Source organism: Narcine bancroftii, chromosome 3 (assembly GCF_036971445.1).
Source record: "Narcine bancroftii isolate sNarBan1 chromosome 3, sNarBan1.hap1, whole genome shotgun sequence".
NCBI lineage: Eukaryota > Metazoa > Chordata > Chondrichthyes > Torpediniformes > Narcinidae > Narcine > Narcine bancroftii.
Genome location: NC_091471.1, coordinates 333,807,321 through 333,826,405, shown reverse-complemented (window position 1 = coordinate 333,826,405; position 19,085 = coordinate 333,807,321). Strand labels below are relative to the sequence as shown.

Genomic DNA, 19,085 nt, shown 5'->3' with positions numbered 1-19,085 from the left:
CACATGGATTTTCTTGGACTCACCTCTTCACTTTGTTCTCACCAACCTATCCCCTATCTGCGTCTCTCAAGTTCTGAGGAAAGGTCACTGAGCTGAGCAACGAACCGTATCTCTCCCTACAGACTCTGCCTGTTTCCAGTATCTGCTTTTGTCTTTGTTCTTTGCTCCCTTGATTACAACCTTATGCTGTCAATTGCTTTGAATGCATATTGTTGTGGGTTTCTCTTAACTGGATATTTCTTGTTTTTCTTTAGTGAGCCCATCAGCTGGCACCATGGATCAGATGCTGAAGGCCATCCTCTTCCTACTTATGGCGGAGTCTGCTTTGACCAGGGAACCCATCCAACCTGCCGTCAACATAGCTGTTATACTCGGAGGCTCTTGGTACAATGTGGAAATCAAGGGCAGTTTCAATGGAGATCTCTTCCAAGACCTACCTCTACAAATCAATATTCTCACTATGGTAATGAACAGTACTAACCCCAGCAGCCTGATCTCAAACATCTGCGACATGCTGCCCAAGTCCAGGATTCATGCCATTATCTTTGAGGATGCAATTGAATCTGAGGCTGTGGCATTAATTTTGGATTTTATCTCTGCACACATGTCAGTGCCAATCATAGGTATGAACAGAGGCTCTGCCCTTGTGCTAACTCCAAAGGTAAGTTCCTACCGCACTATAAGTGATTAACTTCCCATGATACTTCTCTTTCCTATATTAATTTCTTTCTCTCTCTCTTTTGCTCACCCTCACTCCCTGTTTTCAATATATTAAAAGGTTAGCGTAGCGTTTAGCCCAACGCCTTTACAGCACGAGAGATCGGGACCGGAGTTCATATCCCACGCTGTCTGTAAGGAGTTTGTACGTTCTTCCCGTGTCTGTGTGGGTTTTCCCTGGGGCTCCAGTTTCCTCCCACCCTTAAAGACATTCCGGCAGGTGTAGTCAATTGGGTGTAATTGGGTGGCACGGTCTCATGAGCCGAAAGGACCTGTTACCGTGCTGTATGTCTAAATTTAAAAATTTAATGACTTAGAAGGAGGAACAAATGCAACATAGCTAAATGTCCAGACAGCATGAAGACAAGGGGTTAGGCAAATTATGAGGAGAATGTAGTTTACAGAGAAATACTGATAGGTTGAGTGAGTGGGCAAAATGTTGGCAAATGGAATAAATGTACAAGGCACCAGTGAGGTCACAGCTGGAGTATTATGGACAATTTTGTGGTCTGTTCAAGGAAAGATTTATTTAATTGGTAGCAATTCAGTGGAAGTTCACCAGGATGATCCTAGTCATGGAATTGCAATTGTTACCTGTGGCTAGTTATCTGTGTAAAGGGGGTGAACTGCCAATGGAAGACCCGGAGAAAGCCCATGCGAGTCATGGGGGATTATACGAGTTCCTTGCAGACAGCGCCGGACTCGAACAAGGGTCGCTGGCGCTGTAATATTGTTGCACTGACCACAACAATAATCTTGTTGCTCATTATTGTTGACTAACATTGTTATTTCCTAGAAATAACACTGTTATTTTTCAGATGGTGAGCATTATTCGCTAGACAGTGTTTAACAATCTGATAGAGCCTGCCTTTGTTTATAACAGGTCAGCAATGGTTAGCATAGTGATTAGCTGTCTAGAAGGAGTTTGTGCATCCTCCCTGTTTCCTCCAGGTGCTCCGGTTTCCCCCCACCCTTCAAAACATATGGGTGTTGTAGGTCAATTGGGCTAATTGGACAGCACGAGCTCGTGGGCTGGAAGGCCCTCTAACTGTGCTGTGTGTCTAAATTTAAAAATAAGAGCAAGTCCACCAAATTAAGTTCATTCTCATTTTTTGGCTATGGCCCCCTTCGGACGCTGCTCAATATTTATGGGCCCCCTTCCCGTGAAGCAGTCAAGATTTGGTTTCATCCGTACATCTCTCCTGCCAACTATATAAAGCACAAAAAATATTTATGTGGCGTGAGGTGAAAAGAAAATTAAGCTTTTACTTAAATATGTTGTGCCTCTCCCCACCCCCCCACCACTGGCGGCAGCAGAGGTAGGGGGGGAGGCAATGGGCCCCCATTGAGAATGGCTGCTCTAGAGTGTGACATAGACTAGTGGATAGGTACCTTGTACAGTCATCCGAATGTGTTTAATTTCTCTTTTCCATTCCAGGCCCATCGCTCTTCATTCTTCCAGCTGGGTGCTTCAATAGAACATCAGATCAAGGTCATTTTCAAAGTAATGGAAGAGTACGACTGGAGGAGTTTTGCCGTCATCACCAGCTTCTTTCCTGGATACTTGGAGTTTCTGGACCACATCCAGCTTTTTATTGACACCAACTATTTTGATTGGCACATTCTACAGACTCTTACCCTTGAAATGATACGAGATAGCAATGATTCCAGAACAAAGCGTCTTCTGCAGCAGATCGATGCACAGGTTTTGATACTGTACTGCTCTAGACAGGAGGCCGAGTACCTTTTTGAACTTGCTGGCCAGGCTGATCTCTTGGGTCCAGACTATATCTGGATACTCTCCAGTATTGCAGTTGGAAACCCAGAAGAGATTGCAAGACAATTCCCTGTGGGCTTAATCAGTGTAATGACAGAGAGATGGAAAATGAGCTTAAGGCAAAGAGTGCTGGATGGTATGGCAATCATTGCAAAAAGTGCAGAGAATTTTTACAAAGCTTATGGATATATTCCTGAAGCAAGTGGAGACTGCATGAATCCAATTAAAAGGGGCACAGAAAGCATATTATACAGGTACTGATCTGTTCCTCAGTTGGGATCAATAATTCATCATCAACAGGCAATTTATGTTAATTTGTAATGGACAATGGCTTTGCACTGCTACAATCCATGGATATAAATCAATTCATTACGTATCATTCTTAGAATGATAAATAAGGGTTGAATTCAAATTGGAGTTTCTCTAATAATGATCAATTGCTGATATTTACCCTTTAAGTTTATTGTGGTAGTTTTTAATATAACAATCCATTAAATAGAGTGACCTTTTGCATTTAATTCTACAGTGGAGGAACTTTGGTGTCTAAGTTATTACATGGGAGAAATACCTAACAGAATTACTATAACCTGAACAGTACAGAATTACTATAACCTGAACACAATACCATTCAGGTATTAGTAATTCTGGAAAAAGGCTCCGAAAATATTAGAGGTAAAATTGCTCAGTGTCAGGAGAGCATTGATTTAAGAGAGAATCCTGGTATAAGTTGATTGGATTCAGAGAGATGGTCGGGTCAAAGAGGAAAAAGTAAAACATGCAAAGTTAATATGGAGGCGACTGGAGCAGCTGTAGATGTTGGGCACATGAAGCGAGAAATAATCTACTAGAGGAACTCAGGTTGTGGGGGGGAGGGGGCCGAACAGCAGAAGCAGGAAGAGTAGAATGGTCAAAGATTCAGGTATTGAACCGGATGTTGGGTTCAGACCTGAAACGACGAACATCCTTTCTCTCCCACTCATGCCGCTGAGATCTTCCAGTAGAATGTTTTTTTGCAAAGTTAATGTGACCTGGATGACAAAGGAAATAAAAGTTATGGCAACAGATTGGAGGGAATGGGGAAGGATACTATGAAAGCAAATAACAGGAAAAGAAGAGCAGGTAGTATTAAAACACAATTTATAAACACACACTCGTTTGATCAGACAGCACTGTCTTTTTTCAGTGTTTGTTGACTATTTTGAAATGAAATTGCAAAAGCATGTCCACTGAGTCAGTCCATTTGGGAATCATGACCTGGTAACTCCATACCAGGCTGCCAGATGTTTGGATACAAGTGACATTAGTCATTATAAGCTACTTGAGTGATTGGCAGCTTGGAAGGACAGTTTGGAGCCCTGAAGGTGTGAGTGCAAATGGAGCATCACTTGTTATCACAGTGGTAGCTACCAAGGGGACAATTGGTGGGGAGGGAGGAGTGGACAAGGAAGTCATGGAGGAAGTGGTCCCTGCGGAAGGTGGAGTGGGGAATATGTGTCTAGAGGTGGGATCACATAGTAGGTGGCATAAATGGAGGAGGAGAGTGTGTTGGATGCGGAGGCAGGTGAGGACAAGAGGAATCCTGTCCTTGTTGCATATGGGGGCAGAGGGGGCCAGGAGAGATGTGCAGTAATGGAGGATATGTGGGTGAGGGCTGAGTTGATGGTGGTAGAGAGAAAGCCATGTTGTTTGAAGAAGGACATCTCTGATGATTTGGCATGGAAGACCTTGCCCTGGGGGCAGATACGACAGAGGCAGATGAATTGAGAGAATGGAATGGAATCCTCACAGGGGACAGAGTGGGAAGAGGTGTGGTCGGGGTAGCTGTGGGAGTGGGTGGGTTTATAGAAGATGTCTGTCTAGAGTTTGTCTCCTGAGATGGAGACAAGGAAAGGGAGAGGGCTGTTAGAGATGGACCAAGTGAATCTGAGGTCAGGGTGGAAGTTGGCAGCAAAGTGGATGAAGTCGATGAGCTCATCATGGATACATGAGGCAGATCAGCACCAACGTAGTCATCGATGTGGCAGAGGAAGAGTTGAGGGGCCTTATCTGTATTGGATTGCAGCATGGAGTCTCCATATAGTCAACAAAAAAACACAGGCAGAGCTGGGGCCCACCCAAGTCTACCCCTTTAACCTGGAGAAAGTGGGAGAAATTATTGAGGGTGAGGATAAGTTCTTCCATCCGGAGGACAGTGGTGGTGGAGGGGGACTGGTTGGCTCTATTGTCCAGAGAGAAGAGATGGAGAGTACGTGAAGTGTCCCAGAGATGTTGAATGAACTTGAATTGATTTATCTGGACCTTTGGGAGTGACCCAGCAGGAGTGAGATTGTGAGAGGCACAGATCAGAATTTTTCTTCCAGGGTGGAAATGGAAAATACTAGCGAGCATAGTTTTACCGGGGAAAGTTTAAAGGGAATGTCTGAGAAAGGTTTTTTACTCAGACTGGAACAGACAGTGTTGGGTAGGGGGCAGTGAAGCAGATATGACAGTGCCTTTAGGAGGCGTTTACACATGAACAGGTGGTTGGGGGGGTGGGGGGAGTTGAATTTGGATCATGCCCAGGCATGTTAATTTGGTGTCACGGTCAGCATAGACATCATGGGATGAAGGGCTTGTGCTGAACTTGGCCATGTTCTCTTTCCTTCATCTACATAATTTTGCTTTTGGACATTGTGAGTTGATTAAGACTGAGCTAGCTGCTGTGGGCCTGGATCTGCATCTTTTTGGCTTTAACAATGACCCTGAAATATATTTTACAGGCACATGTCGAACATTAGCTGGGGAGGTAAAGAATTCTCTTTCAATGAGGATGGATATTTGGTGAGGCCTCCAATGGTTGTATTGAAGTTGAACAGTGGCGGGTTCTGGGAGCGGGTGAGTATCAGATTAATGTCGCTGACTTGATAAAGCCAAGTCTTTGTATCTCAGTTCCTGGGCAGTTTGTGTTTACATTGCACTCAGATTTGTGGATTGGCTCTGAGTTTATTCCTGTCACAAAGTAACATCTATAAATGAAGGTCACTAGAGACACATGACGAGCAAGGAAAACAGAAGTGCTCAGCTGGTCAGCTAGTCAGGAGGCATCTGTGGAAAGAGAAACAAATTTCAGGTTGAAGATCTTTTGCTTAGAGCTGGAAAAGCAAGCTGGTTTTAAGGGAGAGATGGAAAAATTGGGCTTGTGGGGTTGGGCCCTCCACCAGGAGATGCAATGCCTCTTCCTTTCACATCATCCGGGGCCCCAAACCGTCTTTCGTCGTGAATCAGTGATTCATATGTGTTTCATCTTGTATTCGTATGGATGAAGGAAAAGGTTCTTGAAAGTTGATATAAACAGCACCTTGAGGCCGTGAGGCTGCAAGTCTCCATTATAGCTCCAGCATACTGTGTGTCTCCTGCTCTGTGTCAGCCCCTGGTGGCAGCCAAGTCTAGTCAAACAGTAAGGCATTGCTAGTTGCATTGCAACCATGGTCACTATCAGTAGATCTCCCTTTCTTAAAACAAAACTAGCTTACTTTTAACTAACATTGTATAACTGCAATTTTAACTTTAACACCAAGAACTTACATTTTCATTATTATCAACATTTTGTTAACAGTTTTTAAACTTGTTTTGTGTTCACATTTACATACACTAAAACTTGAAGAGCGAATAAGATGTCACTACTTCATTCTATAACAGGAGTCTTTAAATTTGCTTATTGAGTCTCTTAGGAGGATTCACGTGTCTTAACGGTGTCCTGATCGATTGTCCTTGAATTTGAGTTATTGCCTCAGACGATGTCTTCTCAGGTGTGCATTCACCTGAAACATCTGGACACCACATATGTCAGATGACTGTTTAATCGACTGTGGTTCTGCCTTCTGTACCACAGACCCCAGTAAACTCATCCACAAGTTTCGAAACCTTGGCCTCAGCGCCTCCCTCTGCAACCAGATCCTTCCTGTCGAACAGATTGAAGTTGAGTAGGACATCCCCATTACACTGAACACCGGCACTCCATGAGGATGTGTGCTCAGCCCCCTACTATGCTGTCTCTACATCCACGTCCCTAAGAGGTATGGGGCTCATAGGTTAATTGGTCACTTGGGTGTAATTGGATGGCATGGGTCTGTGGGTCAGAAGGGTCTGTTACTGTGCCTGCATCTCTAAATTTAAACAGCCAAGGGTTTGCGAGAAGCACTCTCAATATGCAAGAGGGAAATAAATAACCAAACAAGGAAGAAGGAATAGAGGCTATGTTTACGAGTGTTTGGAGCAGAAACACCAAAATGGGCTTGGTGGATGATTAATCTGTTTCTGTGCTGTACATACCAGGGCTATGCTGGTCAATCCTGATTGCCTCCTATCTCCAAAAGATAAATGGAATTTCTCCAGATTAAATGCTCTGCTTTACTACTCTAAGCAATAATGATTGGTTCAGCACAAGGAGAATCTGTATTAACTAATTAACTAATATCTTTATTGAAACAGTGAAGCATGCCAGTCATAGAAAACTAAGTATCTGTTTGCACACCCACTAAGATTTCTCAGACTTTCCCTAAAACAATCAAAGAACAGAAAGGTGAATACCCGAGAATAGGAATCTTCACTGGGCCAGGTGAAGATCCTGACGAAACCTGCACATTTTTGACATTCGATAAATCACCTCCATGAAGGTTGGTCATTATAGTTTTCTCTGTTCCTTCTCCCAGATTCTCCGTTCTTATATTTCTGATCAGCTCAACTGTTGTGGTTAGATTTTGTTGGCCAAGGGTTACCTGGGCCACATAGCGTGACATATCACTGGCTCTGGAACTGAGGGCATGAGACTTAATAACTTCATTACACCTGTGGCTGCCTGAGCACCTGTTCCTTTGTCCGGCCCTGAGTCTGACCAATTCAAACACTGGTTTCAAGTTACTCTAGGTCACGAAATGGTGGTTGTAAGAACCATCTCACAAAATATCTGCTTCCATTCCTTCCCTGCCCCTCCCTCCCTCCCTCCTCTCCTCCTCCTTCCCCTCACCTTTTTATTCATCCACCTGCCTGTTTTTGAGCAAGGGACTGGGCCTGAAACGCTGGTCACACCTTACTTCCTGTTCTTGCCCAAATGATTATATTTACATCCTCCCTCGGATGGAGGGTTTTCCCACAACAACTTGTGAAACGTTATTCACCCCATAAATAAATCTGCCTCCTGGATTCTCTCATTTATTTTTGCCTCAATGGAGTTACCTGGATGTATTGTTCCCTACCCCCTCCACCCAACCCCGTGTGATGGGATTCCTCTGGCGTTGTGTGGGTCCCATAGAGAGCCATAAGGAATACTCTTCTGTGGAAACTCGCTACGCCTGGCTGGAGTGGTGCTCAAGTTGCTTTGAGCAATATTTCTGTAGTTGCCTTCACTCTCCAGCCACTTCCACTGCCAGTGGTTGGTGCACAATGTACAACTTCTCATGGAGCATGCACCTGCAGATTTGCTAAACCAAGATCCTGCTGCTTGGAGCGTAGTGGGAGGTATGATGGCATTTTGCAAATTTGTCAGTCAGGGCACCTTGGGGAGAGGAACTGTGCAACTGTGCTGCTCAGACATTTGCCTGGATACTGGGCTATGGTGAACAGGAGTCTTCACTCCATTGAGGACATCTACAAGAGGTGGTGTCTGAAGAAAGCAGCCTGTAACCTCAAGGACTCTCACCACCCAGGCCATGCCCTCTTCACTCTGCTACCATCAGGAAGGAGGTTACAAGAGCCTGAAGTTGAGCACCCAGTGATATAAACACAGCTTCTTCCCCTCTGTCATCAGACTTCTGAACGGACAATGGACCACGGGCTTCACATTTTCTTCTTTTCCACTAATTTAATTATTTTTAAAATGTAATTTATATTGTTACGGAGTCCAGAGGACCCTCAAAATCAGCAGCATTAGATATGCACCACAACACAGGGTTATTTAAACAAAAGTAGTTTTTAATTATATTTGAACAAGAAAATAGAATTAACTTAACCTACTTACGTAACGTACCTAACCCACTTCATACCCCCTCTAATACTAAGCACAGGTGTGTGTAATGTATCTTTAAGATTAAAAAAGTTCTTTGGATCACAGTCCAATCTCACTGATTTCAGGAAATTCTTGTTCTGTGCACAGAAGTTAGCATGAACAAAGTTCACCAGACTTTGGTGCTTAACAGGTTACCACTCAGGAGGGTTCTTGCTGGTTTTCAGAGAGATTCCTTTTCCAGGACATCTGCAACTGATTCCTTCTCAATCAGTCTTGCTGACAAAACTTTCCCCCTTCAGGATTCTCCAGATGGTCCTCTTTCTTTCAGGTCACCTTTCAGACCGAAAGTCTTCTCCATTGACCAAAGTGTGCCAGCTGGTCCCTCTGGAATCGATTTCTGTGACTCCTTCTCTCTCTCACTCCCTCCCTCTCTAAGAGCAAAACTGTTCTCCTCTGCCTGCAAAGATCACATACTCTCCCAGTCAAGCTGCTGTCGATACTTTGTTGCCTCCTGCAAAATGCATTCTGCAAAAATCCTACAAATATTCTGTTTTAAAATGTGTGTGCAAGCTGCTCTAACAATTCCTCCCAAACCATCTCTAAATATTCTGTCACAATAGCAATACCTGCACCTGTAAGGCTACCGCAAAACAACAAATGTCATGACATATTCAGGACAATCAATTCTGATTCTGATGGAAGAATTCATAGTAACTCAATGCAAAAGTAAATGTAAAAGACTTAATTTTAAACATTTCCGTCACTTAGGTGATTATTGCCTCTCCTTGGCCTTTCCCCACCTGACATGTACATTTTACTTTATGTTATAAAGTAACTGCACGTCGGAGGTGTAAATTCACCCTGCAAAGCTTCAAGCTCATGGCCTGACTTGCAACTAATTACATTTGTGCATACACGATTGTGTCCGATTGTCAGTAACCTGCGTCATTACAACATCAGCAGATTGATTATATCCAGGCAATTTAATCACATTCGGAAACAATTTTAGAAAACTGCTCGCTTGACCCTTTCCCTGCTGTGAATATGAATGTGTAATTAAAATTACTGCTTCACCTTTTTTTTTCCAGGAATTTGGATAAAATTCTGCCCAGTATAATATTACCATTATAACTTTATGCCCACAAGGTCCAAGTTAAATCACCAAAATGTAACCAAAATATCACTGTCATTTTTCATTTCAAAATCTCACATGTTGTTGGACCAATAGATTTTGTCAAAGTCAAACATACTCCTTGTTAGGCAGCAAGCCCCAGAATTATTCTCATTTTCTAATATTTCCTGGTTTTAATGTGTTTTGGAAGATTGCTTCGATTTGGGGAAAGTTCCATTAGATCAGAAGAGAGCAAATGTGATTTCTTTGTCTCTCTCCATGTATTTTTAAATTTTTTTTATTTTTCACACTATGAACCATACTGACCAAAATACACACAAACATTTCCCTCTTGAATATACAGTCATTTTCTCCCCTTTTCCTCCTCACTTCCCTCCCTCCTTCACCCCCCTCCCCACCCACTAAACGTTCCTCTCTCCCTGTTTGAACAGAAAGTATAAAGCAACCATACAAATAAGCTGAAGTAGATTTCAAAGATAAAATGTTAACAGCCTTTATTAAATTCAATAGAGCAAGGCACTTAGAGAATTCAAAATAATCTGGAAAAAATGTGATTTTATAAAATAGGAAATAATGTTTGATCATTGAATCTGTTTATTGGTGTCTTTTTAAGAAGAAATAATGTTTAAATAAAGAGAAATTTGCAATTCAAAGGGGATTTAAAATGATGTTGCATTATGTAGGGAGTGTTGATGAAAGCTTTACTGAATGGCAGGAAACAGGAAGGATAAATGGGTCTTTTGCAGTACAGAAGGTGTTGAAGAAACTCAGCAGATCATGCAGCAACCAGTGGAGGTAAAAGGCCGTTGACATTTCAGGCCTGGGCCCATTGTCAGGAAGCACCCGAATAAACAGGTGGAGGGGCACAGGCTAACGGGTAAGAGTCAAAAGGTGGATGGAGGTGGGAGGGTAGAAGAGAATAAGGTAAGAAGTGAAGGAGGGGATGGGGAACTGGAGGAAGGTTGTCACAGGGATAGGGAGAGAGACTAGGGGGGAAGGTATTAACGGATATTGGATAAGTTGATATTGATCCCACCCAGTTGGAGACTGCTGAGGCATTGTTCCTCCAATTTGCAGGTGGTTTTACATGAGGCCATGGACAGACAAGTCAGTATGGCAATGTTGTATGCAATTCAATGCTTGGACACTGGGAGCTCCCTGATATTGAAGCAGACAGAACGAAGGCATTCAATAACATGATCTCTCAGTCTGCATTCAGTTTCCCCAATGTAGAGGAGACCACATTGGGGCTCCAAATAGTGATGATGTTTCAGTGCAAGTGTAGCACTTCCTGTGGTAACGGGGGTGGGTACCAAGAGGTGATTGGTGGGAAGGGATGAGTGGAAAAAAGAGTTGCGTATCCTACGGAAAGCAGAACAGGGAGGGGAAGGTGTGTTTGCTAATGGGATCTTATTGTTTATCTATTAATGGCTCTCTTTCTGATTGACAAGATGGAAGGAGTGATGTACAATAGGGTTTCATGTTGGTGGTTACATTTTTGACAATTTATTAATATTACTTGAACATAGGCTTGGCCACAGGGGAGGTATGGGGGGATTGGAGAATGGCAAATGTAGGCCCTTTATTTAAAAAAGGTAATAGGGAGAATCCTGGGAATTATAAATTGGTGAGTCTTACATCCGTGATATGCAAATTATTGGAGAGAATTCTTAAGGATAAGATCTAAGAGCATTTGGAGAAGAACATTCTAATCAAGGATAATCATCATGGCTTTGTGAAGGGAAGGTCGTGCCCCACAAGCCTAATTGAGTTTTTTGAGGAGGTAACAAAAGAAGTTGATGAGGGAAGGACAGTAGATGTGGTCTACATGGATTTTATCCAGGCATTTAACAAGGCCCCCCTCATCCAGAAAGTCATGAGACACGGGATCAGTGGAAAAAAATTGGATTGCAGGAAGAAAGCAGAGAGTAGCAGTGAAAGGAATGTATTCTGCCTAGAGGTCGGTGACTAGTGGAGGGGCCGCAGGAATCTGTTCTGGGACCTGTGCACTTCCTGATTTTTATAAATAACTTGGATGAAGAGGCAAAAAGATGGGTCAGTAACTATGCAGATGACATGAAGGTTGGAGGAGTTATCGGTGGAGCTGAAGTTTGTCGAAGGTTACAAGAGGATATAGACAGGATGGAGAGTTGGACAGAAAGGTGGCAGATGGAGTTCAATTCGGATAAGTGTGTGGTGATGCGTTTTGGAAGGACAAACCGGAAGGCTGAGAACATGGTTAATAGTCGATTACTTAGGAGTGTGGATAAACAGAGGGACCCTGGGGTTCAAATCCATACATCCCTCAAGGTCACTACACAGGTTGATAGGATAGTTAAGAAGGCCTATAGAATGCTGGGCTTCATTAATAGAGGGAATGAGTTCAAAAGTAGAGAGGTCACGTTGCAACTCTACAAATCTATGGTATTTTTGTGTTCAGTTCTGGTCACCTCATTATAGGAAGGATGTGGAAGCTGTGGAGAGGGTGCAGAGGAGATTTACCAGGATGTTACCTTGATTGGAAAACAAGTTTTAGGAGGCAAGGTTAGCAGAGCTGGGACTTTTCTCTTTGGAGTGTAGAAGGATGAGAGAAGACTTAATAGAGGTCTACAAGATTGTGAGAGGCGTAGATAGGGTGGACAGGCAAACACCAGAGGACAAATGTACAAAGTTAGGGGAGGGAAAGTTTATGGGAGACATCAGTTATTTTTTACACAGAGAGTTGTGGATGCCTGGCAAGGGTGGTGGAGGCTGGAACATTCGGGGCATTTAAGAGACTCCTCGACAGGCACATGGATGAAAGAAAAATTGAGCGTTATGGGGTCGGGAGGGTTTGGTACTATTTTTAGGGATATACGGGTCAGCACAACATCGAGGGCTGAAGGGCCTGTACTGTGCTGTAGTGTTCTATGTAGACACTCAAGGTATGTTATCTAAATGTTCTGATCTCACAAAGATATGAAAGTATGTTCTAGAGGGGTTATAAGGAGGGTTCAAGCACACACTTGATAGACTAATATCAGGTCTGGGATGGTCTTCTTATGAGACAAGTTTGGACTGGCGAGGCTTGTGTTTCAACATTTAGAAGAGTGAGAGGGCACTTGATTGAAAAATATAAGATCAGAAGGGGTCTTGTCAGGGTGAATGTGGAGAAGATGTTTCCTCCTGTGGGAAAATTTAGAAAAGTCATCACTGTTTGAAAGTAAGCGTACACCCACTTAAGGCAGAGATGAGGTGAACAATTTCATCTTCCCAGTTTTTGGAAACTCCCTTCCTCACAGGGCCGTGGAAGCAGAATCTTTGAATATTTCAAGGCAGCAATGGGGAGGTGATTGAGAATTAAGGGGGCGAAACGTTACCAGTGATGTGTGAGGTAACAAACACCTCTTAAATGGTAGAGTAGTGTGGTGATATGTTTCCTCCACTGTATATAGTTATGATTGACTACTGTATATATGGAGCTGTCCTCCCACTGATGACTCATACCCTATGACTCCTCCCCCGTGGTCCTGGGCCATAAAGGTCAAGCCATCTCTCCCTTCCTGCCATTCCTATACTTGGGATCTGGGCCAGCAAGGTTCTTCTGTATATTAAAGCCTATCTTTCCCTCAGCCTAGTCTTTGAGGTTAGTGGTAGTGCACTGCAAGTAGGTTTGAGAAAATGAAGAGCCTACAACTGCTTAATATTCAGGTTCATAAATTCATAAAACCACAAACACACTGAGCGGGCAAATCCACGTTCTCTGCAGCTACGTTGTAAACTCAAATTGTCACCACAGTGTTCCATTTGATGCCTGCAAATAACTTTTTAGATTCTCAAAACTGGATCGCTTGCTACCAATATCTTTTGGGGAATTAAAATGTTAAGGTCACCAGTGCTTTAAAAACAATCTACCACCAGAGCTTAGGATCCAAAGGGGTTAGTCTTTCACTGTATTTGCTCACAAAGGCTTGTTCAGATTTTCTCCTTGAATTAGTGGTCAGTCGGATTTTTTTTAAAAGTCACCGTGAACATTGTGAAATGCCAATCAGATGATTCACCATTCTCAAAGTTCTTGGGAGTTTTACTGCTTCACCATTCTTCTTACGCATTGCATGGTTTCATCTTTAACCGCAGTAGCCTGTCCTCTGGTTTCACATTGTTTAATTGTACAGTTTGCAAATGATTGCAGTAGTGGCCTGAATGTTTGGAGTGCGGGATGTGGTACCGATTTGTCGGCTGCTTAGTCCTGGATGGTGCCAAGATTCATGAGTTATCAGAGCTGAACTCATTGAAACAAAAGGATATTTTCCACGGGCACCTGATGGTAAATCTTTGGATGGAGGGTGGAGAGCCGGGTGCTCTGAGTCGCTTGGTACAGGGTGTGCAGTCTCTGAACTACTCTTGTATCCATATTTACATAGCTCGACCCGTGGAGGATCTGGTCAAAGGTGTCCTCCTTAATGGGGGATGACAAGGCCACTTGAATGTCTGACTGCAGTGCAATATTCCTCCTTCTCTTTTTTTTAAAATTTTTTTTATTTTTCACACTATGAACCATACTGACCAAAATACACACAAACATTTTCCTCTTGAATATACACAGTGTCATTTTCTCCCCTTTTTCCCCCTCCCTTCCCTCCCTCCTTCCCAACCCCTCCCCACCCACTCAACATTCAACCTATATGATACATTAAACCTATTAAATAATGTCATCACACAATGAAAATAAACAAGAAATTTGTGTCTTCTACTTTTACATACTGGGTCAGTTCATTTCGTCTTCTCCTCTGTCATTTTAGGTGGCGGAGGTCTGTGGTAGGACTTCTCTGTTATGTTCCATGTATGGTTCCCAAATTTGTTCGAATACTGTGATGTTATTTCTTAAATTATATGTTATTTTTTCCAATGGAATACATTTATGTACCATTGCTGTATTTTCAGGCTATCTTCTAATTTCCAGGTTGAAATTATACATTTTTTTGCTACAGCTAAGGCTATCATAATAAATCTTTTTTGTGCTCCATCCAAATCGAGTCCAAGTTCTTTACTTCTTGTATTACTTAGAAGAAAGATCTCTGGATTTTTTGATATGTTGCTTTTTGTGATTTTATTTAATACCTGTTTTAGATCTTCCCAAAACTTTTCCACTTTCTCACATGTCCAAATTGCATGTACTGTTGTTCCAGTTTCCTTCTTACAGCAAAAACATCTGTCAGATACTGTTGGGTCCCATTTATTTAACTTTTGGGGTGTGATGTATAGCCTGTGTAACCAATTATATTGTATCATGCGTAACCTCGTGTTTATTGTATTTCTCATAGTTCCGGAGCATAGCTTCTCCCATGTTTCATTCTTTATCTTTATGTTTAGATCTTGTTCCCATTTTTGTTTAGGTTTACTGCTTGTTTCCTCGTTCTCTTTCTCTTGCAGTTTGATGTACATGTTTGTTATAAATCTTTTAATTATCATTGTGTCTGTAATCACATATTCAAAATTGCTTCCTTCTGGTAACCTCAGCCTGCTTCCCAATTTGTCCTTCAAGTAGGTTTTCAGTTGGTGGTATGCAAACATTGTACCGTGAGTTATACCATATTTGTACAAAAGATAATAATTTATTTCCCGAAAAACAATTTTCTATTCTATTGATCCCTTTTCTCTCCCATTCTCTAAAGGAAAGGTTATCTATTGTGAAAGGGATTAGTTGATTTTGCGTCAATATTAATTTTGGCAGTTGATAACTTGTTTTATTCCTTTCTATGTGAATCTTCTTCCAAATGTTGAGCAGATGGTGCAGTACTGGTGAATTCCCATGTTGCACCAGCTTTTCATCCCACTTATATAGTATATGTTTAGGTACCTTCTCCCCTATTTTATCTCGCTCTAATCTGGTCCAATCTGGTTTTTCCCTTGTTTGATAAAAATCTGATAGATATCTTAGTTGTGCTGTTCTATAATAATTCTTAAAGTTTGGTAGCTGTAAACCCCCTTGTTTGTACCATTCTGTTAATTTATCTAGCGCTATCCTCGGTATCCCCCCTTTCCGTAAGAATTTCCTTATTATTTTCTTTAGCTCCTTGAAGAATTTCTCTGTTAGGTAAATTGGTAACGATTGGAATAGGTTTTGTATCCTTTGGAAAATATTCATTTTAATGCAATTTACCCTTCCTATCAATGTTAGTGGTAAATCTTTCCAATATTCTAAGTCGTCTTGTAATTTCTTCATTAATGGCTGATAATTTAGTTTATATAGATGGCCTAGATTATTATCTAGTTGTATACCTAGGTATCGGATTGCTTGTGTTTGCCTAATAAATGGTGATTCTTTCTTAAACTTTGTGAAATCCGCATTATTCATTGGCATCGCTTCACTTTTATTTGCATTGATCTTGTACCCTAATACTTCTCCATATTCCTTCAATTTCTTAGTAATTCTTTTATTGAAATTTCTGGTTCTGTTAAGTATACTATGACGTCATCTGAAAATATACTGATTTTATATTCCTTCCCTTTTATTTTTATCCCTCTTATTTTATTTTCTGTTCTTATCAGTTCTACCAGTGGTTCTATAGCTAACGTGAACAGTGAGGGAGATAGTGACATCCCTGCCTTAATTTAAATTGGCTTGATATATATCCATTTACTGTTACCTTCGCTAATGGTCCCTTATATAATGCTTCAATCCAATTAATATATTTCTCTGGTCAGTTGAACCTCTGTAGTACTTTGAATAAATAATTCCATTCTACTCTGTCAAAGGCTTTCTCTGCGTCTAAAGCATCCGCCACTGTTGGCGTCTTGTACTGCATGGATTAAGTTAATGAACTTACAGATATTGTCCGTTGTTCATCTTTTCTTAATAAATCCAGTTTGATCTAGTTTTACTATTTTTGGTACACAGTCGGTCAATCTGTTTGCTAATAGTTTAGCTATTATCTTATAATCTGTGTTAAGTAGAGATATTGGTCTATACGATGCTGGTGTTAGTGGGTCTTTCCCGGACTTGTGTATTACTGTAATTATTGCTGTTTTGCAGAATCTAGCATGTTTTGTGTTTCTTCAATCTGGTTCATTACTTCCAGGAGAGGAGGAATTAATAAGTCTTTAAATGTTTTATAGAATTCTATTGGGAGTCCCTCCTCTCCCGGCGTTTTATTGTTTGGTAGTTTTTTTTAATATATCCTGTATTTCCTCTATTTCAAATGATTTTATTAATTTATTTTGCTCCTCTTCTTGCAATTTCGGTAGTTCAGTTTTAGCTTGAAACTCATCTATTTTGTCTTCTTTCACTTCGTTCTCAGTTTAATATAATTGCTCGTAGAACTCCTTGATCTCTGTTGGGTTATATGTAATTTGTTTGTCCTTTTCCCTTGATGCCGATACCGTTTTTTTAGTTTGCTCTGTCTTAAGCTGCCAAACTATATATTCCTCCTTCTCCATACCAGATAGAACAAGTAAATATTTGCTCATGGCAAATATTAATTGGTAAGAGAACCAGAGGGAATGTGAGGGGGTAAAAAAAAATTCTTATAAAGGAATAAGATTGGAAATTCACTGTCTGATGGAGGAGGGAGGGGCACACGGTCCATTGTAATTGTCAAATATGAAATAGATAAAGACTTGGAGGAGACATTAATGCAAAAAGCTAAAGTGGACAAATGAATGGCTCTTTGACTTACTGGGCAGAATGTTCCCTCTCTCTGCTGTTCTCACTCTCCAGTGCCATTCCTTCCACTGTCCTTCTGGAGATCATTCACACGCCAGTGAAGTTTCCTTCCAGTACTTACACCTCCTGCAATGGAGAGAGAGCATTAATAATATTCCTCATTGGATTGGGGGATGATGAGATATTTGTTAAATATCAGTAAGTTTTGCTGGTTTTTACCTGAGATATTAACTTCTCAAATGTCAATTAATTTACGTGATAATTCCCTCCACGTGAAGTTTGATTGGTGCATCAGAGGGTTGGGTTGTAAACACACCTCTTGTCTCATGCACAGGTTGGGAGGTGGAAAAATGGCCTGATAAGAATGAAATATCCAGTGTGGCCAAGATACACGGCTTTCCAGGAGCCTTTTCTCGACAGTGGCCATCTAACTGTTGCCACACTGGAGGAGAGACCATTTGTCATTGTGGAGGAAGTGGATTCGGAGAATGGAGCTTGTGTCCGGAACACAGTTCCGTGCAGGAAGCAAGTAAACCTCAGTGACAGGTAATGAATTGGCCAGCAGGGATCTGAGGAGGCTATTCACATAAACCTTGCCAGCTGGAAGTCTGGCCTCTCCCGCCAAATCACAGAATACAAACCTTCCCCCAAGTAATGAACCGCTTCTGTGTTTAAAGATGCCCGTAAGATAATTTGTAAATTAGTTGGGAAATGCACCAAAATAATTTTATTCATTAATTATATGTCCCAGTGTAATGAATGGTATGAAAAACACTCAATTCTAATAATAAATGTTATTAAATGTGGGGGGAGGGTGGGAGGAGAGAGGGTGTGAGAGAAAATGAAAACTTGTTCTGCCCGTTGTAGTAATGAACACTTTTAACCTCAGACCAGCCTATAATAGAACAGGGAGGGATGCCATTTGGCCCATTTAGTTTTGTGACCAGATTTTTTCAACATGATATTAGAATCACACAGCGCGAAACAGGCACTGTGTCCATCTTGCTCATGGCCAACCAAGTGTCCCACGTACACCATTCCCACCTGTCTGCATTGGGACCATATCCAGGTATTGGTCCATTTTTTTCTTTAACATTTCAATAGTACCTGCTTCAACGACCTCTTCCGGCAGCCCGTTCCAGCCACCTATCACCCTCTGTGTGAAAAAAAATAGTTACCCCTCCCCACCCTTAAACCTATGTCCTCTGGTTACTGATTCCCCTACTCTGGCTCTCACCTGATCAATTCCTTTCATGATATTGTTCACCTCCATGAGATTGCTCCTCATCCTGCTGCACTCCAAGGAATAAAACCCCAGCCAGCTCAACCGCCCCCCCTAGGACTCAGGGCCCCTCTTGCAACATCCTCATAATTCTTCTCTGCCCCCTCTCCAGCTTAAATTTTATTGCCTTCTAAAGAGTTTTGTTGTATCTGTTTGCGCCACCCTTTCCAGACTCTTCTCGTTCTGGGGACAGGTTTTCCACATGGCCAAATAGGTTAAATATGTGGATTTTGGTTAACAAGCCTCTAAATTACTTTAATTACCTCTATCAAATCTTCTCAACAGTCTCTGGTCTAATTACCACAAGAAGCCACTTCCCTGAACTGTTCACATAATTGTAATTCTCCCCCCCACCCCCCCCCCCACCCCGTTGCATGGCCCAAAGCTGACAGGTTTCTCTAACTTTTTTCCAAAGCCATTGTGTCCTTTCTAACATTGGTGAGCAAAATTGGACACAGGACCACAGAGTATTATTGATAACCTCAGCAAATGGTTCTAGAAAAACAACAGAAATGGTGGAAGTACTTAGCCACTCAAGTGGCCTCTGTG

At 41.8% G+C, this 19,085-nt stretch overlaps 1 protein-coding gene across 1 annotated transcript in view; it reads left to right on the top strand.

Moving 5' to 3' along the window:
• The first annotated feature begins 260 nt into the window (after window positions 1–260).
• LOC138759241 (glutamate receptor ionotropic, NMDA 2C-like) overlaps window positions 261–19,085 on the top strand; it is a 60,242-nt gene continuing 41,417 nt past the window's right edge. The window contains exons 1-4 of the mRNA XM_069929347.1: window positions 261–661; window positions 2,156–2,748; window positions 5,254–5,368; window positions 17,589–17,800. Of these exons, the coding sequence (XP_069785448.1) occupies window positions 275–661; window positions 2,156–2,748; window positions 5,254–5,368; window positions 17,589–17,800 (1,307 nt within the window). The 5' untranslated portion in view covers window positions 261–274. The remainder of the gene's footprint in view (window positions 662–2,155; window positions 2,749–5,253; window positions 5,369–17,588; window positions 17,801–19,085) is intronic.